The sequence below is a fragment of the Parus major genome, chromosome 5 (genome assembly GCF_001522545.3).
Source record: "Parus major isolate Abel chromosome 5, Parus_major1.1, whole genome shotgun sequence".
In the NCBI taxonomy this organism is placed as follows: domain Eukaryota; kingdom Metazoa; phylum Chordata; class Aves; order Passeriformes; family Paridae; genus Parus; species Parus major.
The window spans coordinates 11129252-11156616 of record NC_031774.1 but is presented as its reverse complement, the minus strand read 5'-3'; the positions used below and the strand labels follow the sequence as shown (position 1 = coordinate 11156616).

General features: G+C 39.1%; 1 protein-coding gene across 3 annotated transcripts in view; it reads left to right on the top strand.

Moving 5' to 3' along the window:
- The window catches only part of NELL1 (neural EGFL like 1), a 333120-nt gene that overhangs the window by 41861 nt on the left and 263894 nt on the right, over positions 1 to 27365 (top strand). For all 3 annotated transcript variants that reach the window (XM_015631302.3, XM_015631301.3, XM_015631300.3), the window contains exons 5-7: positions 18630 to 18726; positions 25502 to 25574; positions 25812 to 25894. In XM_015631302.3, the coding sequence (XP_015486788.1) occupies positions 18630 to 18726; positions 25502 to 25574; positions 25812 to 25894 (253 nt within the window). The remainder of the gene's footprint in view (positions 1 to 18629; positions 18727 to 25501; positions 25575 to 25811; positions 25895 to 27365) is intronic.

Sequence of the window (27365 nt, the reverse complement as noted above, 5' to 3'; positions counted from 1 at the left end):
AAAACAAAAAGGGAAAAGAAAATAAATTGACTGCCAAAATTAATGCCTCGAATTTCTACTGTGTTTCTTTATGGCTTTGCAACATCTTTTCCTTACAGACATGCCTCAATTTGCATAAATGCATTACTTCTTTTGTTTAGGGGTGTGGTAATGTATTATATGTTTGGAAGGCTATTGTGAGTGATTGATTTGTGAATGCAATGTTACTAAAATTAAACTGTACCCGAGAGTGCATTGCAAGTGTTTGCATTGGAAAAATACCCAGTCACAAACTAGTATTGCTACAGAATTCATACCGTGTGTCGTGGTTTTAAACCAGTAACTAAAAAAGATTACTTATTTTTTGCTGTGAGATATGGATTAGAACAAGAGCAAAACAGGCTTAAAACTTAAAAGGAATAAAGAAAGTTTATTAACAAACTACAAGAATAAGAACACCAGAGTAAACTTCTAGAAAACCCTTTTTATCCCCTACTACTCACCATTCTCTTGTTCACATGACAAAAGAGACAAAAACTTTGGAACTTTGGTGTTTAAAACAGTCACAATTCTTGCTAGAGTCTTTTCATCAGTCTTTGTAGAGAAAGAGAAGTTTCTTTCTGCTAATCTACGGAGTTTCTCACAAGAAAACTATTTCTGCTATAGTTTTCTATTGTCTTGATGTCAGCTGCCCAGGTATGCTGTTATCAGAGCTCACTCCTCCCATTTCACATCACTCTGAGGTTTGTATGGACCATGAGTTTAGGGATGTCATTTTTAAGCATGAGTTATTCAAAGGCAAAAGTCTTCTTCATCTGTTTCTGTGAGCTTCACTGGAAAACAGTTTTCTCATTGCCCCTCAAGGCTTCAAATTTTCGCTTCACTCTATTCCAGCACTTCACTGTATCACAATTACTCTACTTTTTACTCAAAATTTACACTTTGAACACTCTATTCCTCCTTATATACTGTCATGAATTAAAGGAGTTTTTTCAAGACTTTATTGTCTATTTCTATAGCCTCAACAGAAAGGTATTTCAGCTCATAAAGCATCTCCTTATTCTCTACCTTTTCTGAAACTCAATTCTTTTCTTTACTGTCTCTGTTAGTTTTATAAAGTCTCTTTACATGTTGATGACTCTCTTTTTCTTTCTCTGGATAAAAAGATTAATCTGCAAGTCTCATCTGGGTAATGAAAGGGTTAAAATCTTGCCCAGGCTTTGTAGATGGTTCTGTGATCTCTGCCAGAGCAGGAGCTGGAGCTGTCTTCGATAGGAGATTCTTCATGGCTGCTCTGGAGAGTGTGGTCACTGTCTCAGCCTGCCGCAGGTCAAGAGCTTTTTCTTTTCTTTACTCGGCAGTCTCTGGTGAATTCAGTCACAGCAAAAACTGCAGCCGAGCCAGGGACCGGCCTGGTCCAGCCAGAGCCCGGAGCAAGCCCTGCAGGCCCCATCTCCCGGCTGGGAGATGCGGCAGGCCCAGCCCAGCCCCGGCCTGGGCCACATGGCTGGGCAGGGAACAGGAGGCCAGCTGGAGCTCTGGTACCTTTCACAGCCAGGGAACAAAGAGCCTAAGAGTGCTCTGACTTTACATCTTAAGGTAGGGTTCACAAGTTGATCCTACTTTTCAATGGTCAAAACTGCTGTCTATTCCCAGTAACGACCGATAATTGGTCAGGAGAAAAGACTCCCATCAGTCACCACCAACTTCAACTTCCTTAGCTCCCAAAACCACCTTAAAGGTAAAGTCACCCCATGACACCGTGATACCCAAAGCTAGTCTCTGGCCTCCAAGAACTGCAGTTGATCAGAAAGCATTGGAGAAGAAGCTTTTAATTTGTAAACAGATAGTCAAATCTACTTTTTCTCTTCCCAGCCCTATCACCCACATTACTCTGATTTGTAAAATTGCTTTGACATTTGTACTTTATTATCTTTTGGATTCAGTTCAAAGTCAACTTGATTTTTCAGACCTGGGTAGGCTAGGGAAAAGTACTTGGAAACTAGCAAATACCTGTAGTGCTTTAAAACAAAACCTTTTAAACAGTGCAATAGTCTTTGTTCTCATGAGATGTCATGTGAAGGGGAAAGCATATGTATCAAAGGAAGTTTATTTGTCCAAGTACACGTCCTGCTGCATCTTACTGGCTCCTTTTAGTACTCCTTCAAGAACAAGGAGTGGGAAATGTAGCTGAGTTTGATGTTAGAGCTTGGAGCTGTTAACTCAGGAATCATAGAACGATTTGGGTTGGTAGGGACTTTAAATTGATCTTGTTCCAATCCACTGTCATGGGCAGGGACACCTTCCACTACACCAGGTTGCTCCAAGCCCTGTCCAACCTGGCTTTGGACACTTTCAGGAATGGGGCATCCACAGCTTCTCTGTGCAACCTGTGCCAGGGCCTCACCATCCTCACAGTGAAGAATTTCTTCCTATTATCTAATCTGAACGCACCCAACTTTGATTGGAAGCTATTTTCCCTTGTCCTGTCATTTTGTTTCCTTGTCCAAAGTCCCTCTCCAGCTCTCTTGGAGAGGCCTCCTCCAGGCCTTTTTAGCTACTGGAAGGTGCTAGAAGGTCATCTGAGCAAGGAGCCTTCTCAAGGCTGAACAGCCTCAAATTTCTCAGCCCATCTTCATGGGAGAGAAAAAAGATACCTTAAAGTCCAGACTGGAAACCTGCTGAATGTCACTGGACTCTCCTCACTTACTTGAAGAGCTTTCATGCTGGGCCTAGACAGTAACCTCTAGCCAGAGATGTGTCTCAGAAAACTGACATAAGAAGCAATGGGTGCACTTGCTAACATGCTTTTAACATTCTAGTAAAGTTCTGAAAGCTTAGAAAAATGAAAAGATGGCATTAATTATAAATGTACTACTTACTGATGCCCAAGTAAAACCTGTGCTCAAAGTAACTTGGCTATTAGCTTCCCTGCTTTTGGTAGGATCTGTGCCACCCTGCTTTAGGCAAAAAGGGTTTGTCAGAGATTTTCTGGTGAATGTTTAGATTCAGCTAGAGCAACTGCATCACTGTCCTTAAACAACCAGTACTAATAGATATTTATGTATGTTTATGTATTATGATATTTAAAAGTACTAATAGATATTTATGTATTGGTATCTATGGTCAAATTAACTCTGCGGTGCTTTATTGCAATATGCAGTGCATATTGGGCCTCTGTTCATACCTGTCCTCTCGGGAGATTAGCAACCTCGAGAGGCTGTCAACTCCTACAAGATCTGATGCTTGACTTCTCCGGGAATTAGTCTCAGTTGTGGAGTCTGTATTGTTCCTGTGGCACCTTGCTGTCCACTGGGTTGTGTGTCCCCTATGACAGTAACAGCACAGAAATATGTTGTGTTGTAATGGTGTTGAGAAGAGTGAGGGAATAGAATGGAGCCTACAGTTTAGGAGATGGCAGGTACTGTATCAAAATGTATTTATTGACAATTTATTTGCAAAACAGAAATTCCAAGTTGTTCTCAGAGTAGCCGATTAATCTGGACGGGTAAGCCTGAAAGGTGTTTTGTGGGTTTTTAATTTATTTTTTTTTTAATATTGTTTTATTTATCATCAGCCATATTGCTACAAAGGTACTCACCTATTTAGACAGTATCCATGTTCCTTTACTTGAACTCTGGGCATAGAAGGGAGAGAAAGGTGCTTTGATGAAAAAATTAATGTTCTTCCAGTGAAAATCTGTGCTGGAGTGCCATTTGCTGTGAATAAAGCCTGTGATTTTGATGGATACTCTTAACTGTTTGATGGAGGGGGTTGGTAAGAGCATAGATTATGAAACTGGAGCAGGCTTGGAAGTAGTATCCAACTGAAAAAACATGTTGTCTGCTTCTTTTATGTTAGAAGAGTGCATTAGGGAATAAAAAATGCATGAGCAGTAGAACTTCTTAATTGGAAAAATAAATAAATTAAAGTGAGAGCCTCCAAATGTGGGAATCCAAGACCTCTGAGTTCTTAAAAATAAGATATTCTGGCTGCCAACCTGGGGTTTTCAACTGATCTAAACAAAGTTCTGTGACTTTTATTAAAGTGTAGTGAATTTAAAGAAGGTTAAGGGATGCATTTAAAAGAGGGATTTGCTGATTTAGTTACTATAAAACACTTTCTCTTGAGAGGGAAGAGGGTGTGGTCAGTGCTATGCAGCTAGGTAATTTAGTCTCACTATTTGAAATATGAGTTTGTGACCCAGATTGGTTCTCTGGTCTCCAAGTCTCTCTTCTACTTCTCTGTAGTAGAAGCTGTCAGAGAAATGGTTACTTCGGTGGAGTGGTGTAATTATGCATTGCGGGTGCACCCAACATCAGATCTGTGGTATTGTGGACTGGAAGTTAATTTTCACCTACTGGTTTTCCCTTTTGTTTGTCAGAAAGCTCTAAAATTTTTAGCATGAGAGAGACCTCCAGCTGGCATGCCACATCAGCTGCCATCAGTCTCTATCATTACAGTTACTATAGTTAACTGCAAGGAAATGTTGAGGATACAGTCAGCATTATTTTCTTTTTAAAGAAGCTTTTAAATAGCCAGGGTTTTTCACTAAATAGCTAATACATCAGCAGAATGGTAGTATGGGTGTGACCAAACACTGAATGATATGATTTAATCCAGTCCCCAATTATGATGTAAATTTTTTTTTATCCCCCACAAAAATAATTTTTATACTTCATTGAGAGAATTGCGAGAATGCATAAGTATTTATGAAAGTGCTGAAAAAGTTTTAGAGAAAAAACTGGTAACAATCCATATCTATGCCTGCCTGTCTTAGACCCTTTGACCACCCCTAGAAGGCAGAAATCACTTGTACAGTTATCTGGGTACTGGCTTCAGCAGAGAGGCCTCACATAGCTCCTGCTCAACATGGAATCTGCATATGCTTTTGGCTCCTTTCAGGAACTGATGCAGGTGCTGCTTATCTCCAGGAGTTTAAAGGTCTCTTCCATAGTAGCTTGGGGCAGAGTTTTAGGGACCCATGGAGCCAGAGTTTGGTACCTGCAAAGACCAAATACTGCTGAATATAGACTCAGTAATGGTTTTGTTCTGCCCCTGCCCCCCAGTCAGAACTGGGGACTTCTGGTGCTTCCTGGTGAATTGTAAGTGTTGGTAGACAGGTTGATGGCTTCAACAGGACGTGAGTATTGTGTTATGCTTTACCATTGGCATCTTGCATTCCTTGTATTTTTATGCTCTGGGTGTGTCAGAGAGAGAGGATGGATAATGGTACAGGGAATGATCTTAAGACTGGCAAGCCTCAAATGGTTTAGTAATTTCCAGAAGTTTGTGACTAGGTGTATTATCAAATTCTCAAGTATTTGTATACTGGTCCAATATACATGTAGACATTTTTTAATGTTAAAAGCAATAAATCTTTAAATTGGTGTGGTTAGTTACAAGAACAGTCTCTGAAAAATTTAGCTTGCATAGTTTGAAATGTATCTGGATTTTTTTTGTGAATTTTTTTCAGAAGTCTACTGTTACTTGGCTCTATTTTCTTTATATTTTTTGGTGTGAGAGTCATATGGACAGAGAGGTGATCATAGTAATTTAAGAGTCAACCAGATAAAGCAAATGTTTTGAGATTTTTCCTTTCAGATTGTAAAAACAATTATCTTGCTCCAGCCAGGCAGATTAACTGAGATCTAAGAAATAAATGAACTCTTCCATTTGAAGTGCTTAGCTTAATACTAGAGTTTAGAACTACAAGTCATACAGGATAATACTGGAGCCGAATTGAGAAAATTATAGCATAATTCGAGTTAAATACTTTTGTAAAAACATTAGATCTGTGTTGAAGAGCAGGTGAGAACCCGTCTGAACTATTCAGCAGCAGACTTGAGACCTGAGTGTTCATGCAGCAAATAGTACAGAGCCTTTCCAAAAGATCTGAAACCTCCTGAGTGTCGTGGGGCTTGAGAAGACGATTGAGCAAACAGGGGTGAGACTGCTGAGATCTGTGAAACCAGCCCAGAGTTTTATGAAGTGGTCTAATAGTTGAGGTGTTTTTCTTTGGCAATTTAGTGCAGTTACCCAGAAAGTGATTATTTTAGGAATTTGGTCTTTACAAAATCCTCAAGTTGGCTGCAGGGAGGTAGAGACTGCTCAATTGCATTTCTTAATACCCCAAAACCTGACAGTTCTCATGTTTGATGATTTGGCAACAGAAAACTGACAGCAGTGGTGCAGGATCAGTCACATTTGTTCCTTGGGTGTGAGGAGCTGGAGGCATATGGGGTGCTCAGAGGTGGAAGGTGTCAAGCTTGGAAGCACCGAGTGGGGCTCTGGGGTCTTACTGCAGCAGTGGTGTGTGAACAGGACCAGCCAGCCTCTGTGGTCTTTGGATGGTCCTCAGTACATAGCGGGGTCAGGTAGACTCAGTTCTGAGCGTGGGCACAACAGAGTTCCTGGTTCAGTGCTGTGGGAGTGAGCTGCTTGGCAAATGTGCCAGTTGAGGAAATGGCAAAGGTGGTCTCATGCTTCCGAAGGTGAGGTTTTTCTGTGAGTTGAGGAATACTCAGTTGGGATGAGTGTTTAGTGAGCTGGTTGGTGTAGCTTTTTTGGTGTTGTTTTTTTTAATGGGGAAAAAAAATCTGATATTAGCATCTGCTTCCACTTCAAATATTTTAATGATGTGAAGCATCCTTGTTGTGATCTGTATTACCAATGGAATGATACATCAAAGAAGCAGTAAGGAGGAAGATGGCAGTTTGAGCCTTGGCACAGGAGTAAGGTAACATGCAATTGCCAGGCAGTAAATGAAAGAATTGGTGGAAACTGCATTACTTAATTGGGCTGCAGTTTCAGTGGCATCCTCCTCAGCACATCAATAGTGAAAGCAAATAACTAATAACTACCACTGTGCCAACTAAGGCAACTTGGACTTTTTCAGCCCAAGCTGAATTTTTCTCTGTCACACCAGCTGCTTACCTTAAACTTGTCTGAAAGATGTACCATGCAGTATCCCTGGGGGACAACCCAGTGCAGTCGGCAATGAGAACTCTCACTGATTTGAGCAGAACCATGCTCTCACCTCCCCAGTGTGTCAGATGTTGTGGAAAATGTGCTGTCCCTGCAGAGTGCTTTTCTGCCTGTCTGCTGGCAGTTTCTATCTAAATTTAATTTTAGAACCAATATAATGGTTTGTTCTATGTTTACTATTTCATACACCTCTCCAGTCATGGCCAATTAGTTATTTGTGGATAGAGTGTAATGTTATCTTTCAAACAACCAAGACTAAACTGGACATTTGGAAAATACCATGGGAAAAGGAAGATGTGGGTTATCAGGTGAACCTGCGGGGAGAACTGAGGAACCAGGGAATGAAGCCATGGAATTAGTGTTGCAGAGATGGTGGTTAATGCGGAGGAGGAGTGGCAGCTCCCAGGAGTGCTGAGTGCCTTTGCACAGTGCTGCGGCAACACCAGGGGCAGGGCCCTGGCACGAGTGTGGCTGCCAAGGCAATGCCTGCAATCCGTAGCCTGCAGTTGCCTTCTGTCACTGCAACAACTTGGCTCTAGAATATGGATGAATTTATTTTACGATACATACAAATCCTCCAGTGATGACATGAACCCCTTGATGAGATGATCCTGTGACAAGATACCCTGTAAAGCAATTAACTTCTCAGCAGATGTGTTTTGGAAGGGGGAAGAAGCTGTTTAGTAGAAAGGTTTCTTGTGGCTAACTGAATTTTAAATTTCTGTTTTGTATTAGTGCAGAAAGACGAAAGCCTTGTTCTCACAATTGCACCTATCTTATGGTACTAGATGAATCAACTTTGGAGTTGAGAGTAGCGTGAGACAAAGAAAAAACAAAAGGCAAGACAAAGGCTTCATGTATTTTGTGAAGAGGGGCTGTTACAAAGCTTTACAGCTTAAAGCTTATCATGCCTCAGGTTCTGCTGTAACTGCCAGAGTGAAGATCTGTGTGCTGCAGGTCTAGGGCCAGGGACCAGCACGTCACTTTATGTGGCAAGTAGATGGAATAGAAGAAAAGTTTCAGAACTGCCAGTTCTTACTCAATAAATGCCTTGTCACAAACCCCAAAAGCAATCTTAGATTTTTTTTTTCCATGAAAAAATAGAGATAGCATAAGCCATTTAATTGTGATTTTACCTCTTTGTTCTGATACCATTTTATTTTGGGGTTCATTTTGCTTCAAAACCTTTGTGCACATTTTGATGTACATTCTTCCTGTTTTCCTTTCTGTTTATAAGATAGACTTAATTGGCTACTGCTTGTTTCATAGATATTTTAATACAGTTTTTTCATCTCAGATATGTCTTGCTCTAAGGGTTTCTTGTTTAATTTGTGGGAGAGGAGGTTTTCTTCTTTTTATATCTTGAAAGAACCCATTGAATTAATTACTTCCTTTTATTTCTAGACTCTGCTTTTAATTGTTCTGACTTGGTTTGATGATATTTTGCATCTGGAATGTACTCTGAACATTTGATTCACCTGAGATGGGCTTTTGGTATGACACTTAGTATGGTAACAAATGAGAGTGCTGTGCTTTTAGCTTTCTGGTTAACCATTTGTTTTATTCAGAGATCTGGTTTAAACCTGATCTTCAAAGCTTACTGAGGCTGAAGGGTGTCTTTTCGAGATCCTGTGAGTTTTAATATTGTCCTTATTTATAAGTGTATTTGTCTCCTTGACTGTTGTGGTTACTTGGGTGCATCATAAAAACTGTGCTGCTGTGTGGTTTATGCTCTTGTAGCCGGATAGTGATAGTTGCTCACAAGTGATAAAGAGATGCTGAAATATCTTTGGAGAGTCAGACACTTGTTTGAAAAGTGGCATTTGATCTATGTAGCTCTCAGTTCAATATGGAGATGTTTAAAGTCCTGAATTCAAATTAATCCATAGAAGTTATGCACATTGATTTTTATAAGAAAAGTCTGTGTATGTAGATGACATTCACCTCTTCAGAGGAAGAATTCTTTTGACCCAGATGTCACTTTAAGTTCTGCTGAATATGACAAAAATAATCATCTTCACCAAAACCTGTGACAAGTACATTGCTTATGTGCTTCTGCTATCTGTAGATTATGTACAAGTTTTATGGGCAATGCTAGGGCCAGAAGCCACATGCAATTGAGCTCAGCTTTACATAAAGGAAAAAGGTTGCTATGTAGTTTAGTGCTGTTAGGCAGCTGAGCACCACATAGCTGCTGCCTCTACAGTGGGATGGAGAAGGGGTTGGGAAGGATGAGAGTGTGGGGTGGGGAAATAAAGAAATAAAGACAGTTCATCAGGTAAAGCAAAGTAAAAAAGAATTATTTCACGTCTCCCATCAGCTGGCAGGTGTTTAACTGTTTTCCTGGAAGAAGCAGGTCTTTGTCTAACAACATGGTTACTTGGGAAGACAAATGCTGTAACTCCAAATATCCCCATCCCCTTTCTGTCTTCCCCCAGCTTGTATTGCTAAGTGTGATGTCATGGTATGGGGTATCCTGTTGCAGTTAGCAACCTCAGGATCTTGTCCAGGGAAGCAGCAGGATTCTGGGGACCAGCATGGAGCACCATCGAGACGGGCTCCCGTTCATGAAACCATTTATTCAGCATGGGAACAAACCCAGGTCCAGAACAGAGAGCCCCAAACAGAGGCACAGCAGGGGTTTTTGAGGGACAGAACTCCTGAGGGTCTCCACCTTTGAGGGTGGAGTTCAGGGTCAGGGACCACTAGAAACACAGCAAGGGAGAATCCCCCAGGGACTCAAACCCAATCAGAACACCTGGGCCGCCCTTCACAAGGGGTTTGGGGTGGGACAGCGTAACTCTTTGTCTTCCCCTAGGCACATTGCCACAGTATCCCTCAGGTCAGCTGCGGTCTGCTGTCCTGGCTGTGTCCCCTCCCAGCTTCGCATGTGCCCCCAGACCCTCGCTGGTGGGGCAATGTGAGAAGAAAAGGCCCTGACACTGTGCAAGCACTGCTGGCCATCAGCTAAAACATAGGTGTGGTACCCAGACTGTTTTGGTCACAAATCTGACATATGGCACTATACCAGCTGCTTTGAAGAAAATAAGCCCTGTCCTAGCCAAAAGCAGTAGTTGCCAAAGCTGAGAAATGTGATAACTATTTGGGTATCAAACCAGCTGTCTTGACACTTAAAGCCCTGCTCTGGATCCATCACATGTAAGATATAGTTGACCTCATAGTTTGGCATATTTTTTTCTCTGTAACTCTTGACAATCCTAAGCAGATGTCCAAATTTCTCTTTCTGCTTAGAGTCTGATTCGGCCTATTTTCTAGGATTTTCATACTTTCAGAAGTACTTTTTTTATATGAAGATGGGTAAACATTGCAGCCTTTTAGACAGCCTGTTAGGGCTTAGACACCTGTTTACATTGTTGTTGTCAGGAACCATTTTTATCTGTTTTGTCATTTGCAAGTAAAGTTCATAATATTGATCTTGTTTGTAAAGATGTTGGAATCTACCTCAGGTTCTTCAGATGAAAGTTGCCATAGAGGCGACTCTGCATCAACAGATGCATTTCTGCCTTTCATGGACCACTGCTGTGTCATATAATGGGTCTAGTCTTCTACTTTGGGTCAATAATAATGATTTGTTTTAAGTTTAGTGCTTAAGAAATTCTGATAAAATTCGTGGATAAATTTATAGGAGACTGAAGAGCGTAATGTGTTTCATAATAAAAGCCTCACACAGGCAGATAATATCTGTGTGAATTCACCCTTACTCAATTGAGAATAAACCTCCAAACCTGACAGTGAAACATGCTTTTGTGACCATCTTCACTTGCATTTTTGTAGTTTCCTCCTGTTTGTTAGTTACTTTGAATTTTTCTTGAACGAAAAGTTTTTAGTTTTTTTTAATAGAATTTTATTTAGATGAATTTTTATTTTAAAATTTAGATTTGCATTTGGAATACTTAAAGTGTAAAATAGAGTATATTAACTTTGTGATTATAGAGGAAAATCAATGAAATTATTTGAGTGACAGACCTTGAAGAGAATGTAAACTGAGCATTCACTCTTGAGTCTTTTACCTAGCATATGCTATTACTGGACACCTATTTTTTTTCTCCCAAAGCTGAACAATAACTTGATTAAATGGTTGGCAGTTACTACTGTGTATTCAAAATTTAATAAGAAAAGGCTTCCTTCATACCCCAAGATTTTAATTTAAATTGCTTTCCTCTGTTAAGTGATTGTGAACTCCTATACAATGGCAGAAGAGATAGCACCAAAAAAATCAAAATTTCCTCAGGCAGTTTATTTTTCTGAAACAAAACTCTGGAAACTGAATGAATAATTCAGTTAAAGTTGCTCCAGAACTGAATGCGTGTCAAATAATGCATCCTATGTGTAAACACTATCAAGACAATCCAGTCATGTTGGTGTTGACAAATTTTCATTTGGATGCATATGGAAAATGGCTTGAAAGAGAAATATGTAAAGATATCTTAGTATTTATGTTTAAAAGAAATTCTTAATCTCTTTGGAAGAATAGTTATAAAGACAAATACTGTATCTTAAAATTAGGTAGTGTTATAATTGATCGGTTTCTCTATGTAGGTGGGTTCAGAGAACATGTTGGACAAACTTTTTGAAGCAGCTGATTATCTTTATACAATGGGTTGTGTTAGGAAGGCCTCATTTGCTATTTCAGAACAAATTCAGATGCAAAAAACATCTATTGTGTTTTTGCAGGCTCAGCTGGAGATAGTAGCAAGGGTCAAAGGTGGTCAACACCTCTGCAAATTAGATTAGGAAAAAGATAGATGCAAAACATAGGGAACTTCCTTATCTCCTCTGACTTTCTTTACAGAAGTTGACAGTGCTGTTTCAAAGACTATGATTGTTGGAAAGGATGAGAATTTAACAGAAAAAATTTATGGATGTGAATGCTTAGCAGAAGGTTCTCTAGAAACGAAAGCAAGATTTGATACATAAAAATGATGTTTTGAGGGATAGTTGTTGCTTAAACAGCTGAGAGAATAAAGGTTTAGTCAAGTGGGAAGGTTTAGAGCTAAGGTTTAGTCAGTTAGAAGGAGGTTTATTGCTAAAAGTCCAACAGGTTAAGTGGTCTTCAAACAAAGCATGTTTGCTACCAAGCAAAAAAGCATAGACAGAAAGATATTTCTTACCAAAGCAAAAAGAATTTTCACTTCAAAACAAGTTTCAAAGTTTAACATGTAATTGCTAACTCAGATGATTATTGACTAACATAGTATGGTAATTCTAGCAGTTTTGATAGGATATATGTAAATATGAAGGTACTGTGTATGATACTGGTTGGTTTATGTAATAATATGCACAGGAAAAAGAAAGAGATATAATGCATTGTTACCTGAACCAAAGGGGCTTCAGAACACATGGGTTGCCTATAGCCATCAGCTGTAGGCTGACACACGACCCCCTGCTGTAACCTAAGCTATAGAATAAACAGCGTTAGAAAGAAAAGCCATCTGAAGTTCCCGTCTCTCCATTGGCTCTTACAACCACAAACGGAACTTTTCTATACCCTTCAGTATATTTAAAGGATCAGGAGATCCAGATGGATGTATACAGGGTAATGAATGGTTGCAAGAGTGTAATTTTTGAGCATCAGGCTTTGAATTGCAAAAATCTGTTTTGATGATTCACCCTGATGTCAGGAAAGACTCCTGTGCAGCTGTTGGAGGGGCCTTTAGAGAGTGATTAATTTACTGTAAGATGAATCACACCCTAGAAACACTTATGTGTCTCCATTAAATAAGTGAGTCCTGAGAACTAACTCCACTGTAGATATGAACTTTTGAGACATTTAAAGCTGTGTGTGATGAATTCAACACCTGTTCTCTACATGGAAATTTAGAGCTTCCCTCAGAGGAGGGACTCCAAACAAAGGAGCCCCATGGCTTTTATACGCTTACAGTCTAAATCTTTGTTTCAAGCCTGATTAATGCAGTTCAGGGCTGTGTGTGTTCACAAATTTCGCAGAATATTCTGAATTGGAAGGGACCCACAAGGACTGGAGTCCAGCTCTTAAGTGAATGGCCCATGCAAACATCAAGCCCTCAACTTTGGTGTTGTTTAACCAACTGAACTAATCTCAGGGTTTTCATATCCAGTCTGCAAATAGAAGAAGGTACTTTCCTATTTTAGCAACCTACTTGTATTTTAGACATGGAAGAATTTGAAAATGCTACGATTTCATGTGCTGCTTTGTAGTGACTGTTGAGTTGCAGTCTGTTTTACAGTTCAGAATTTTAGGCAGTGGCATCTCCTGATCAGTACATGTTAGCTGATGTATCCTAATGTGAGCAGACATGAAGTTTATTTTCATGTTCTGCTAAATATTTCAGCAATTTCAAAAATGTGTCTGGCATGGCAAATACTGTATGTATGACACAGAGCTGCATCTCCACAAAAGTGTTAACTTTTGCTCATAAAAGTTGTGTGGAAGAAATCTTCACTGCAAGAGACAATTCCATGGCATGTTTTTTCCAGAGGGAGTGTGACCCAGTGTGTGAGTCAGTTAAGCCTCAGTCATGCCCAGTCTAAAGGCTTAGATCTTGGGCAGAGACTCTGTCTTTGTGATGTTCGTTAATCTGTCTGTGTTTCAGTCTGCACATGTATAGAATGTGGCTATTTCCCTTTTTTACCATTTTATATTAGATATATACCATTATACCATTGTATATTTACACATTACGAAGATGCTAAAAATAATTTATATTGAGTACATGGAAGGGAACTGTCTCCTTGTCCAACAGAACTTCATTTCTAGACAAGTTCTTCCTTTACGCAGAGCAAGATGTGTGTGTATATAGTAGGATGCAAATATTTTAGATATGCCTCTTTTCAGGAATCCACTGATTATTTTATAGATTTTCTGTTTTTTGCATATTGTCTTCATTATGGCAGAGACGCCTGTTTGAAATGTCTCCTTGATGATTGCACAAGAATACTTAATAAATCAAAACATGCAGATAGGGTAGAGATGTAAATACAAAACACAAGAATATAATGGGTATTTGTTGATTAACAGGTTTATTAATAGGTGTATTTCTTACTATATTTCGCTAAATCAATCAGTGGTTACTGAATATATTCTAAGCATGAACATTTCAAGACAGTAGGATTGGCTCATTGGTCTATTACTCTGGGTTTGTGGTTTAACTTCTTTGAAATATGTTAGCATAAAGTAGGGGCAAATCAAGCTTTCTCTTGGAAAATGAATGCAACAATCATAAATCTGAAATCCTGAAGTACGTTGCAGAACTTCCATTAACCTGAGGGCCTGGGTCACCTCATGTCAGAGGGGGCTATTCAGCCTGCAGCAGTTTTAGTGACCACAGTTCCACGGAGTCCTCTTTCTTGAGCATTCCTTTTCTTGTGAAGTGTATTGTGCATTTCTCTATGTTGGTATCAAAACCAAATGTATTGGAAACTGGTCTCCAAGGAGCTCTAGACCAGCACTTCATAAGCTGAAGTGTATAATTTAGCTATTCATATGCCAAATACAGAATACTGGTCACACGGGTATAAAGTCATAGAAGGTGACACACCTCAGCCCAGATGGTCAAGTAAAGGGAAGTGAGTGATGTGGAAGCTTAATGTGGGTGTTTTGTTTTTGTTTGTTTGGGGTTTATTTGTTTTGTTTTATTTTATTTTTTAACTGATGTGCTTTTTTTCCTTTTTATTTCCCAAGAGTATAGAGGGGCTTATAGGAAAAGCAATATGTTGTGTGTGTACTTGCTAGGCCTTTTTTTTCTGATGATATTTAACATATACAATAATAAAGTGAATTGACATAGTTTGTAAATCAAATGGTGTCAACCAACACATCTTTTGGCATAAATAGATAGTAAATAACTCATCTACATCTTATTCCCGCTCTTGACTCCTAAGCCTGTTAATTCATTGGCAGATCTAAAGGAAACAAACCAGCTTCATTGACATATGTGGAATAAGGCACAAACTAACCTTCATGAACCCCTTAATTTAAGGTAAATACTTGCTTCAGAAATGTAATTTGAATTAGAGTAGAACAGTGGGAGGAATATGGGGACTCTTGAGCTTTTATGCCTTAAGGATGGCACATCGTGAATAGACTGGAAAGAAGGTGACTATAGCCCTGTCCACATAAGTTAAAAGAGTATTAAAATGTCAGAAAAGACAAGCCACGTTAGCCTTTGATTTGTCTTCCTAACTTGTTATTGTTGAACTGTCATATAGCAATGTCAGGTTTTGAGATTTTTTTTTTAATATGCAATTACAGATAGATATTGTAGAGTTCTTCTACCAACATTAACTAGGTTAGGTGAATATAAATCAAATATTCTTCAATAAGTAGTGTTTTTCAGCACTGGGATTTTATATATTAGGAGAAACGGAGTTCTTACTGAATATTGACTAGTCTTTTTAGGAGATGAGAAATTTTCCAGTGAGGGCATTATTAACTGAAATAATGAATAAAGCTGTGCTATATACACAAAGATAAATTCCTAATATGATGGAGCAGTTCAGTGCATATGTGCTCAAGGACCATATAAATTCTTTGGTTTTTGTTCAGTATTTTGCCACAGTTTTGCATTTGTGTAGTTGAGTTTTGCGTGAGATATGACACAAGGCCTCTACTTACACTTTAAACTATTGATAGAGACAGTGCATGCAAAAATCTTGTAATTCTCAAAACCTGTTTTAAAAGCATACCATCTTGTTTTGCTGTTTTGACAGGTAAAACAGCTCAACATGGTGGCTTTATAGATAGACTTAATTAAATAGTAGAGAAATTTTGTAGAGCTCTGAATGTATCATGTGCATGAAATGTGGTGAGTTAGGGCTGATGGTAATTATAATAAACTTTAGCATTGTAATTATGAATATTACAAGAAGTTTTCTGACTCCTGTACCCACATTCTTAAGCTGTAATTTTCATATAAGTATTTTGTTCTTAGGCTTGAGATTTTTCTTGTTGTTTCCTTCAAAAAAAAAGTACTATTAGCCTTTAGTTTTATATATTATGTTTATTTCATCTTGACAAATGGTTTACTCTTTTTTTGATAAGCAGAAGTGGGTGAGATATAGGACTCTGTACTTTTACATAACTTTATAGATCTTTGTAGAAGTTCTTTAATACTGGGATGTTATTCTAGGCCTCTGGAAATAAATGAACTTTTCAATAGTGTGATATGGTGTATTTGATACTGGCTGGACACGAGAGTCAAAGCCACTCCACACTCCCAACACACACCACAATAAAGCCACTCCATCACTCCCTTCCTCAGCTGGACAAGGGAGAAAAGAAGATGATGAAAGGCTTGTGGCTCTAGATAAGGGCAGGGAGAGATCACTCACCCATTACAGCTGAGGGCAAAACAGACTACTTGGGGAAATCAGTTTAATTTGTTAACAGTTAAATCAGAGTAAGAAAAAGAGAAGCAAAACCAAATACTTTCCACCCAGCCTTTTATTCTTCCTGTGTTTATTTCACTCCTGATGTTTCTTTGCCTCGTCCACACAGATGGCACAGAGGGGATAGGGAATGCTCCTCCAGGGGAACACCTGCCTCCCCATGGCATCTCTGCTCCTGTGCTGAAGTGTCTTCTCCCCCTCCTTCTGCACTTACCTGGGTGTCTGCAGAGCTGTTTTTCTCACGTGTTCTCAGTCCTCTCCCTAGATGGATTGCTGTTGCTCAGAAATGTTTCCCCCTTCTCAGATATGTTATTCCAAAGGGGCTGCCACTGTCAGTGAATGGACTCAGCCTTGGCTAGTGCCAGATCCATCCTGGAGCTAGTTGGCACTGGCTCTGCCAGACATGGGGGATGTTTCTAGCAGCTTCTCACAGAAGCCATCTTTGTAGTCCCCTGGTGCCTAACCCTTGCCATACAAACCTAATACCCACAGCAACTTGCAACATGAAAAATCACTGATTACACTTAGTGAGCCTCTGTTAGAAATGTGGAATGTGATTGTGAAGGTAAGTTCAGTTGATTGACTTAGTTTTTCCTTTGGTGTTTGTTTTTCGTGTTTGTTTTAAATCCATAGCTTTAAAGAAAGAAAAATAATTTGACCACAGATAATTTCACCTCTTTAAGCTAGGGGTCTTGGCAGACTCAGAGTCTCTTTTCTTGGCTGTCACACTGCTGTGATTATACAGCAATGCATACTCCCTGTAAACTGTACAGTAATAGATACAGATTCATTATCTTCTCCATAATCCTTATTGAGCATGCTGGTTTTGTTATGAAGCAGGAAGTTCATGTCTCCCTCTGATCTGACATGGCCATGTGAGAATCCAGGGTCAGTTAACTCTGGCCTTGAATTTTTCATGTTCTGAAATGATGATATCATTGCAGCAGTCTGTGTTCCTGAAAAAGTTGTTATGGAAACTTCATTACAGCTTTTCTAAAAATAAAAAAACAAAACCTCAAGCAAAACCTTTTTATAACTCCAAATACTTTGTTAATTTAAAGATTGCACAACAGCAGTTTTTAATGAGTTAATTTTAGAAATTTGGTATGCAGATTGCTGCAGTCATGTGCAAGTTTATGCAGTACATAAAGGTTGCTTTTGGAACTGATATTACTTGCTGTCACTGTTAGATAGCAGGTGTATATAAAGAAGTCCCATTCTGTGTCAGACCTGTGCTAGTGACGGACACAAGGTGAATGTGTAGTAGAGGCACCACATGTGAACACTCAGCCTGAGGAAATACAATAACAAGGGGAGAAAGGTCCATGTGCAAGGATGAATGACACAAACAAGAGGGGTGTTGCAGTGAGGGTGGCTGTGACAAACCTTTAAGTCCCCTGACTTCAGGGCAGAGGGTGGTGAGAAAATAATTAGGAATGGGAATGATTGTTGGCACCAGGAAACGAATGCTTTAATAAGGGATAAAAGAAAATAGGGATGATACCCAAAAGCTGAACAAAGTGACCGAGGGAACTCCATGGGGGCAACCAACTGAAGACAGGAACAAAGGAGGGTACAACAATATATAACCTTAGGGGAGGAACGTTCTAGAAAGAAAACCGTATGAGGAACACAACTAACCAATAGGAGAACAGAACTTGGATCACCTAACAACCTCAGAAGCTCCTGAGAGGATAACTCAGGCTTGTCCTGAGTTCAACAAGTATTTTCCAGGGCTTAAAACTGAGGCTAGGCTCAGAAATCCTGTGTTTTATTCAGGCTGACTCCCACAGAGGGGCAAAAAAAAAGAAGGGAGTAGGGTATCATAAAGTTCTTTTGTAAAGTCTATTCAAAGTTCTAACCAGTCTGAAAGCCCCAAGGGGTTGTTTGATTTGGTTGGATCTTGTGTGTGATTGCAGTTTTACTCTAGGGTAGATTTTGAAAGATAGACTTAGACTAAGGTGGTCCTATTTTATTCCCTACTGTGGTGGGTTCTGGCATTGTGTTTCTTTAATCTAGTGCTGCATAGCTGCACAAGGATAGTTTCAATTTTATGGAGTCTTCATATATTTATGACTTTAATTTTTTTTTATTTATTTTAAAGTTGTAATATACTTTCTTTACTATGATCAGTGATAAATACTCTGTTTAATGAAAATCTTTTAGGAGTTTTATTTTTGGTTCTATTTTCCATCTTTTATTGTTACCTGATTTTGTCAAAAAAGTTTTCAGCGGAAAGAGAAAATTCAAGTAAATGCAATGTCTTCCCTTTACAGGATTTATGAGCGTGTCATAGATCCCCCAGAAATGAATTTGACACCCGAAAGCAATTTATGGCTCGGACAGAAAACCAGGAAACATGGTTTCTTTAAGGTAAGCAGATAGGAAATGGCATGTTTTATTTGTCCTAGTTTAGGGCAAATTTGGGAGAGAACCTCCAAATGGTGTCCCTCCCCCATTTGATTCAGGAAAAAGATTTCCTTGGAGAAGAGTGGAAAAAATTGTTTCTTTAACAGAAATTGAATAATATTAAACAATAAAGCCTCTTGCTGTTTGATGAGATGGAAAATCCAGAAAAAGTCCTTTTCATGGGATCTTGCTCAGCTCACTCAGGATTTTGTCAGTCCCTCTGGTGCTGGAAAGTGCCAAGGCCGAGGCTCCAGTGAGCCACAGGCATGAGCTCCTGGGGTTTGTCTGGGTTTTCAGTCCGGAGCAGGTTTGAATAGGTCCAAGGAAAAAGGAAAAAAAGCCCAGTCCGGGTAACTTCTCTGCCTCATCTAGCTAAAAACTAACCAAAAGCAAAAGAGAGCTCTGTCCTGCTGCCTGTCGGTGCTGCAGGCAGCACAGTCCAGGAGCAGGATGTCAGGGAGTGAGGGCTCTTTCTCAACACAAACTATGGCTTCTTCTTCTTCCCCTACTTCACTCTCAGATCCAGTCTCAAAGGTGCAGAAATTAATATGTAACATAAACAAGGTGACTGGGGATACAAGTATCATAAAGTCACCCCAGGACACACATGAAGAAGGAAAGTAATAAATAGTCAACAAGATACATCCAATTATTTGTTTTAGACTCATGAAATATGATATGCATGCAATTTGGTCGGAACTCTGGACAATTTGTAAACAGCTTGTTTACAAGGTAAAAGTTTCTGATAATCTGTTTTGCATAACAGTAGCCACAGTATGAGTGTTTATCTGTGAAAGGAGTCCATAAAGCAGCAATAGGCCAATCTGCCTATCCTCAATCTGGTCATGGATTTGTTGCCAAGGTGATTTACCACCCACTCAGTTCCTAAAACAATTAACAATTTTACAAGTTGCCTCTTTTCTGAGGATGTCTCTCTCAGTCCCCAGATTTCCAACAAGCTAGGACAATTATGCTGAACTTATTTCAGCATAGTAGCTAGCAATTTTAATTGTGAAACAGGTGAAAAGCAACTTTAGACTTAAATGATAGTCTGAGGGTTGCTCTGAACCTACAGTGCATTTCATCCTCCAACGGCTGAGCTGTCACTGTGAAGTGAAATTGATAATATTACTTTATTCTACAGCTGTTGTTTTTTTATCTCAGCTGCTTCCCACTATTCCACAGATGGTAAACATATGTTTATAGCTACGTAGGAAAAGGAAGTTATATTGGAGTCACCCATCCTAAATTCTTATTTTATGAAGGCAGTCAGAGCCTCGGAAGTCTGGGATATTATATGTTTGTAAATTAATATTTCTATGTATTAACACTTTGGAAACATCAGGGTAGCTAATGGAATGCTAATGACCTGACAATTTTTATTGATCATAATGAAAGCTGGAAAGTGCTTTGCTTTATGTGTGCTTGAATATTTTACTAAGTTTCTTCAGGACAGAAATATAATTGGTTATGGTGTTTTAAATCTGGCTTGAGAGTTTCAGAAGTCTTACTTTTTTAAAATTACTTATTGCATAAACTTGGAATTTTGCCAGTTTGTAGAGTACACATCTATTTCCTTATATTTATATTCTCAGTAGGATTTCCCTTTCTTTTTCAGAGTAATTAGTTTCACTGTTTTAGCATATAAAAAAAATGTATATTTTCCTTAGTGTAAACAGAGATCTGCAGGGAAAGAAGAGTATTAAAAAAAAATTAACATTTTTGCATGTGTGTTGGAGCCATGAAAATGTGTGTGAGGAAAAACAAGTTTGTTGTGTGAATGATTTTTTTCTTATACCTTTTGTTATTGATATTGTTACTGTTAATTTTCTTATCTCATTGCTCTTTCCAGTAAATTGTGCCTATCTATAACCTGTGATCATAACCTTTTGTGTCTTCAGTTCTCAAATCCATCCTGCCACAGTGTGGAGGGGTGGAGGAAGGGGGATGGAGAGAGAACAGCCTGGGGTTTGGGAGAGTCTTGGTGGGTATAATGAATTGGGCAGTACCATTCCTAAACCAGGACAACCTTAATTGGTGGCCAATGTGTGGCAGGAGGGGTGGAAATAACAACAGAGCTAGAGTGGGTTGATAACTTACTTGCTCTATGCGTCTGTAGTATTGGGTATGGAGCACTGGCCACAATATTGCCTGGCTTTTTCATGTGGTTGTGGTGCCTAACCCTTTATCTATTCCCTAATGTTCCCCTCACAGTGATCTTTTTCAGTGCTGGGAGGGGCATCAGGATTAGTTTGTTCCTGGTCTGTCTGATATCTGCTTATGACTTGATAACATCAAGGGAAATGAGTGTTATTTTGGATGTGTGTTCATTGTTGTTTTCCTGCCTTTACCGTGGGTTCTTCTGTGGGGAGTCCATGAATAATCATATCTAGTCTGTGGGGAAAAGCGGGGGGCATGATTTTCCACAGCTTTTCACCCCCTCTTCGTCCTTCTGTCCTGTTAAAACAGCTTTTGAGAATTTTTAATTTAATTTAGAAATTAAAGGAAAGCAAGTCCTTGTTGCTGTGTTTTCTCAGTATGGTCTACAGTACCATGTTTAGAGTCAGTACAGAGGTTTCTGGGAGGGTCATTCAGAGATCTGCCTGAGGGAGAAAAATCATGAGTGGGAGAAAATGGGCTGGTATTTAGAGAAATTCTCTGCTCTAGTGTTTTGGGAGTTCACCCCCTAAGAGCTACAGGACTCTGATAAAGTGTCAGTATTTGCAAGAAGAATGCTGTTGGTGACTCCAGAGAGGAGCAACTCAAGCAAAAGCAAGCCCCTTCATGGAATTGTTTTTGCTCAAGGACTGGGGTCCGCTTGGTAGGTAATGCCGAGAGACAGGGAAGCATGATGTGTGGCACAAGGGGATTTGATTTTTGGATAAGAATAGTCTGTACTGTTAAGTTGTATTTATAATATTGGTTGTTACATGACACTGTCACTGTATGTCATGACTGCCATGGACAGTGAGTATGGACTGCTCCAGATACACCAGTCATGAGCTCCTGGTGCAGCAACCAGCCAAGCAGCATAGCAGCCCTCCTGTCCTGGGAGACGTCTAGAGTGGGTGGAACCCACAATCATGGACTAAATGAACTCAACAGACATCTTGGACAGATGGCCATTGACTATGGAAATGATACCTGTGATTGTGTATATTTATATGTCTGTATCTATACAGTTGGAAGGTAGGACCTGGGTGGGATATAAGTGGTATAGAATAATGGGTGGATAAATTAAAGCGGTCGTGGTTTGTGAATGGTACTCCCCAGTTCAGTACCCCCCACCAAGACTCTTTCAAATCACACCTTGCTCTCCCACTCCTCCTTTCCTTCCCACTTCCTACTGTGGTGGAATGAAGTTCAGAATTATAGGCACAAAAGGTGAAGATGATGGGTATAGGTAAGAATGGTTTACTGGAAAGAGATAAGAAAATGAACAGTAACAGCAACAATATTATTAACAAAAGATGTAGGAAAAGAAATTATTTACACATTCCTGATAATAGATGGTACAAGATGGCTCCATCTTCCACACTTTTCCTGACCATAAGGAGCTCTTCCTCCATGGAAGACAGTTCCTTCCCATGCCTCCTGCAGTGGTGTGAGTACTGTAGAATAATTACCATGTCCCAGCCATGCTCTCTCCTGGCTACTGCAAAAATTAGCCCTGTGCTGGATAGAGCCAGGAACCCACACAAACTCAGGGTTTGTTTCAGGGCTAAGGAATACCATTATCATCAGGTTAGGAAGCTTAAGAAAATGCAGCAGAAGGGAGAAAAAGATTGACAGCAGATATATGTGGAAGACTTTAGGATGGATCTCATTGCTGTCAGGATCAGAATTATCTGCAAAATTTGTTTTATTGCTGAGGAGACCTCTTCCTCCTAAGGGTCCCTCCAAAGAGCCAGTGCAGAAATAGGCTTATTAATGCCTTGGTTAGAAGGTGATGTATGTTGCAAGACAGTAGTTTTCATAACTACTAGAGCAGGCTGTATTGATCCTGCTTGTGTCTGGGGATTATATATTAGGTGCTTGCGAAGCATAGTGGTATCTTTATTGCACAGTATCTTGTATATAATTTATATAGTCATGTTGCTCTGTAATAATTTTGGATTTGGAGTTGTATGGACTAAGGTAAAACTCAGTGTGGGGCTCCAGGCAGGTGTTCAGGTGCCTGGCATGGCTGCCTTGAATGGAGCAGCTTGGTGCTGATGGAGTGGAAATCTGAGCTGTTGGCATGACTTTGCCAAGGCACAGGAGTTTCAGACATGTCTGCTGGTGCCCACGTATAGAGCCTTTCCTGACCCGTGCAACTTACACAGCTGTGTGGATCACATTAACTCTGTGGGAGTAGTAGGTTTTAAAGAGGATGAAAGGCAATGGAGGAAATGAAAATGCAGAAATGGAAAGCTCATGGAATGTATGAACCTTTTCACAGAATGTGTGAGGACTGTTCTATTTAGTAGGTATCTGAGAAGTGCAATAAACTGGGCTTTTTGCATTATGTTCTCATGGGATTGGCTTGATATTTAGTGCTGCAGACCTGAATTTCATCTTGTAGCTGGTAATCTGCCTGCACCAGATGAAGATTTTTCAAGGTAGCAAGTCCTGATGCTGAGCTGAAGCTTTGATTGTCATTAGCCAAATGTTTTTATTGGTAATATAAAGGTGATGTCTTCTAGGGAGTGGAAAAACTGGAAATATTTTGACCACTGACATCACACTATTAAGGAAAAATCCAAGCTCTTGGCAGCCTAGACTTAATGCTGAAGCAGGAATAATCATAGTTTTTTCATATTTGCTACAATAATTATGGTTCTAATAAGTATTTGCCTACAATTAAGTCTTTCTATTAAAAAAATACATCAGCAGAATTTCTGCCCTGTCTGCTTCTATGTTTGATCATAATAATTCATTTTCAGATGGTTTCTAGACCTAGAAGTCATCTATGTTAGTGAACTGAAGTTCATATTCATATGTTATTACATAGTAATATGCTTTCATGTAGCCAGAAATTAAGACACATAAAATAGGTGTGTTTCTTCTTCAGGCTATGTCTAAATGCAAATCTGTCCAAAAGACAATTGAGCAATATGACTCTGATGCAAGAAACACATTTGAAGATGCACCTAAAGAAAAAAAAATAAAGTAAAAAAAAAAGCTGAAGAAAAAAATCACTTCTCTCTGGATAGTGTCTTGTTAGCTAGGCAATATGGTCTGATGGAACTTTATAATCTCATTTACTCTTGGTTGAGCTTTTCACTGCAGAGGCTTAAGTGTTGAAATATATTTTTATGCCTCACCTTCTAATTTCTCACTGATAACTGCTGACGGAAAGTATGTAAAATGGCTTTCAGGATGTTCCATTTCTAGTGACAGTATTACTTATGGTTTCATTATTCTTATAGGTGAAAAAGGTAGTAAATGTATATAATTCTGAAAGAAAGACAGGGTAATCTGATTATATCTATTAATATTTTCAATTAATATTTGATAGTGAGACAGTAAGCAGGAAACAGTGTTTGCTGATTACATGTAAATGTTACTTGCCTTGCCAGGCTTAGAGGACTATCTGAGGCCTCTATTTATGGGTGAAGTATGAACGTCTGTGAGCAAGTGATGATATCCTTGGTCTGCAAAATTCACGCTATTGCAATTTAACTGAAAATAAAAGCACAGTCTGGCAAATCTGTAACTTAATTAGATAATAACTGCTGATATGATAAATTTCATAAAGATTAAAGAAATTTTTCTATGTGTGTGGGGAGATAGAGCTGTGTCACAACATCTGATTAAGAGTCAGGGAAAGTGCAAGTATCAGCACTAGAAATCGCTTGATTTCCTTTGCTCCTTTTCCGTAGTGGCCATGACATTATTAAAGCCAGTGGATCCTGTGAAGTAAGTACATTGCACAGTACTACAGAGATGCAGCAAATGCTTCGTCCTGAGCTTAAAGGAGCAAACACAAGTTTCAGCATTTTCTGAACTGTCTGAAGTGTCTAGGGTTCTTCACACCCCAGGTGTGCAGGGACACTGGGCATCTGCTGCTTCCATTGGGGGTATCCTTGCAAAGCAGGGACTACACAAGGTGCAGGGGGCACTGGACCTTTAGGTCCTGCCTCCTTACTCTTGTGCTCGGTTTGGTTTAGGAACCCTGAACAACTTGCACTGATCTTCTGCCAGTCCTGCATAGGGCATCTCTCTATCTGCCTGGGCGAGAGAGAGGATTTAATTCTGACTAATGGCACAATTACCTGAACTGCCTGTTGAGATACAGAGCTAGGAAGCTTAGTGAAATGAAGCAATGGAATTGTTGACTGTTACTTACATCTGGCACTAGGTACTTGTCTTTTCAGTGTTTGATTTCACAGTCTTATTTGGTTAAAAAAAAAAAAAAGAGTTTTACTGTGTTTTCTTTTTGTCTTTTCGAAAGGTGTGTCATTGCCTTGAGCAATGGATATTATTTCAGTGCTTTTTTTCACCAGTCTCACCCCATTTAAAGACGTTTAAACAGTTTATATTTGGCAATAACAAAAGAGAAAGCAGTATTATTGCTGTAATATCCAAACACACCGAGAGATAGGAGGAGTTGTTAGATTTTGTTCATTTTCAGTTATTTTCCTCTCAAGTAGAGTGAGCTGGTAATTTTTTTTTGTATCCAGTGAAGAAATGACTTGTGAAAGGGCTTGTACAGATTGAAGTGAATGTTTGTAAAGTTTTCTCTTCTTTTGCAAAGGGTGTTATTCAAGATGTGAAAGTCATCTTTATACCTAATGGATATATAACACAGTGTCCTAATCTGAACCGCAGTAAGTAGCAATCTTTTTGTTCTCTCTATATTAGATTTTTCATACAGATTGTTTCTTTGCTTTAAAAATAATACTTTCAGGGTTGCTAATTTAGCATGTGCTGACTTCCACACGGCAAAAATTCCATATAAACAGATTGCATTTTATATTCAGATAAATCTAATACGGTAGATTGTTGTTTATTTATGGGTTATTATGTCTTCCCTTCTCTTCTTTTTGGTTTCTTTGTCTATTGAGCATGCCCAACCTGCAGTGATTTCTTAAGTCTGGTACAAGGAATCATGGATTTGCAAGAACTCCTGGCAAAAATGACTGCAAAAGTAGGTACCTAAGCTTTTTTTTTTAGTTGCCTATTGCCTTTCTTCCCTTCCCTAAGACAAAAATGAAAGTATTTATTCTATATGACATTCCTTATACCATGAAAATTATTCTAAATTTTCATAGTAGAGCTAATTGTTTTCTTGCTGTCCATGGTTTTCCTTAAGCTTAATAATGTTTCTGTTGTCTGCTTTTTTATTTGTAAGGGAGTTACAAAATACCCAGAGTCTGATATTTTTAAGAAACCTTAGCTTGATTTTCCTTTTCATGCTGAGGGATAAATGCAGAAGCAAAAGACTGAAATCCCTCAACAATTTCCTTACCATGTAATGCTGTCAGAGGGGGATGTTTTATTGTGGGAAGTCCTGTGAAGTCTTCAGAACTGGTGTAGTCTCCTTCCTGGGAATTGAAATGAGGCCCCAAAATGAAAATATCTGTGAATCTGCTGACTGTGCTGACTTTAATAGCACCTTTGATCAATAGTTTTTATCAGTGTAAACATTAATTCTGCTCCAGGTGATGTGGTGTGCGCTTTGCTTTTTTTTTTGTTGGTTTTTTTTTTCTCTCTTCTTTTCCCCTCCAGCTTTGGATCATGAACAGGATGTATAGGAATCTATAGTGTTGGGGATTTTTTTGTTTGAAATTTTGGAAATTTTCTTTAGGTTCTGCTCCTACAAAACCCTGAGGTTGCCTGTGTAAAGCCAAGGCCCTTCAGCAAGGCTGTGCTGCAGTTTTGGTATAGGAAACTGTTTTAGAAGCAACCAAACCACTGATCTGTGTTAAAGGAGAATCTGAACACTTTTTGCGGTTAATATTAATGAACCATCTGGTTTGTGGTAGAGGGCAGTTAATTGTCTCTTTCGAAACAGCACTTACATGTTAATTACTTAGATTTAAGTGCAAATGCAACTAGACTGTAGATGTTTTTACTCTCAATGTAGTTACTGTAGAAATTTCCAAAATAGGATTTGCATGGCAGTGCTGCTTATGTAAAAAAATTATACTTTTTTATGCACTGCCTTCAGTGCTCTTTCCCTTCCCAATAGGAAAGGGCAAGTTTTTGGAGAGTGCGTGCGCTATCCTGCCAATCCTCTTACTCAGCTGACATGCTTTGGACAGGCTGGATCCAAATGCAAAATGAGAAGCTTTTATTTTAGTTTTCCACTTGTACTGAGAAAGAGAGGCAATTATTTTGAGCCTTGATGGTGGTATGAGAAAGTTCCAATTATGCAGTGTACCGAGTAACTTGCTTTCTCTGATGTTAATTATATTTTTGCTTGCTAGTACTTTTTGAGGGGAAGCACATAGCACAGTGTTTATACTGCAAAGACTCCATGCTTTCATAAAGTGGTGCTGGCATAATCCTTCATTGCAAATTCCTTTTCTGTTACAGCAGTCCACTGATTGTTTTGTTGCAGTTGTTTCCTGTTGTCCAGGCAAAATGCTTGCAGCAGGAAAGGAAATTAACTTGGT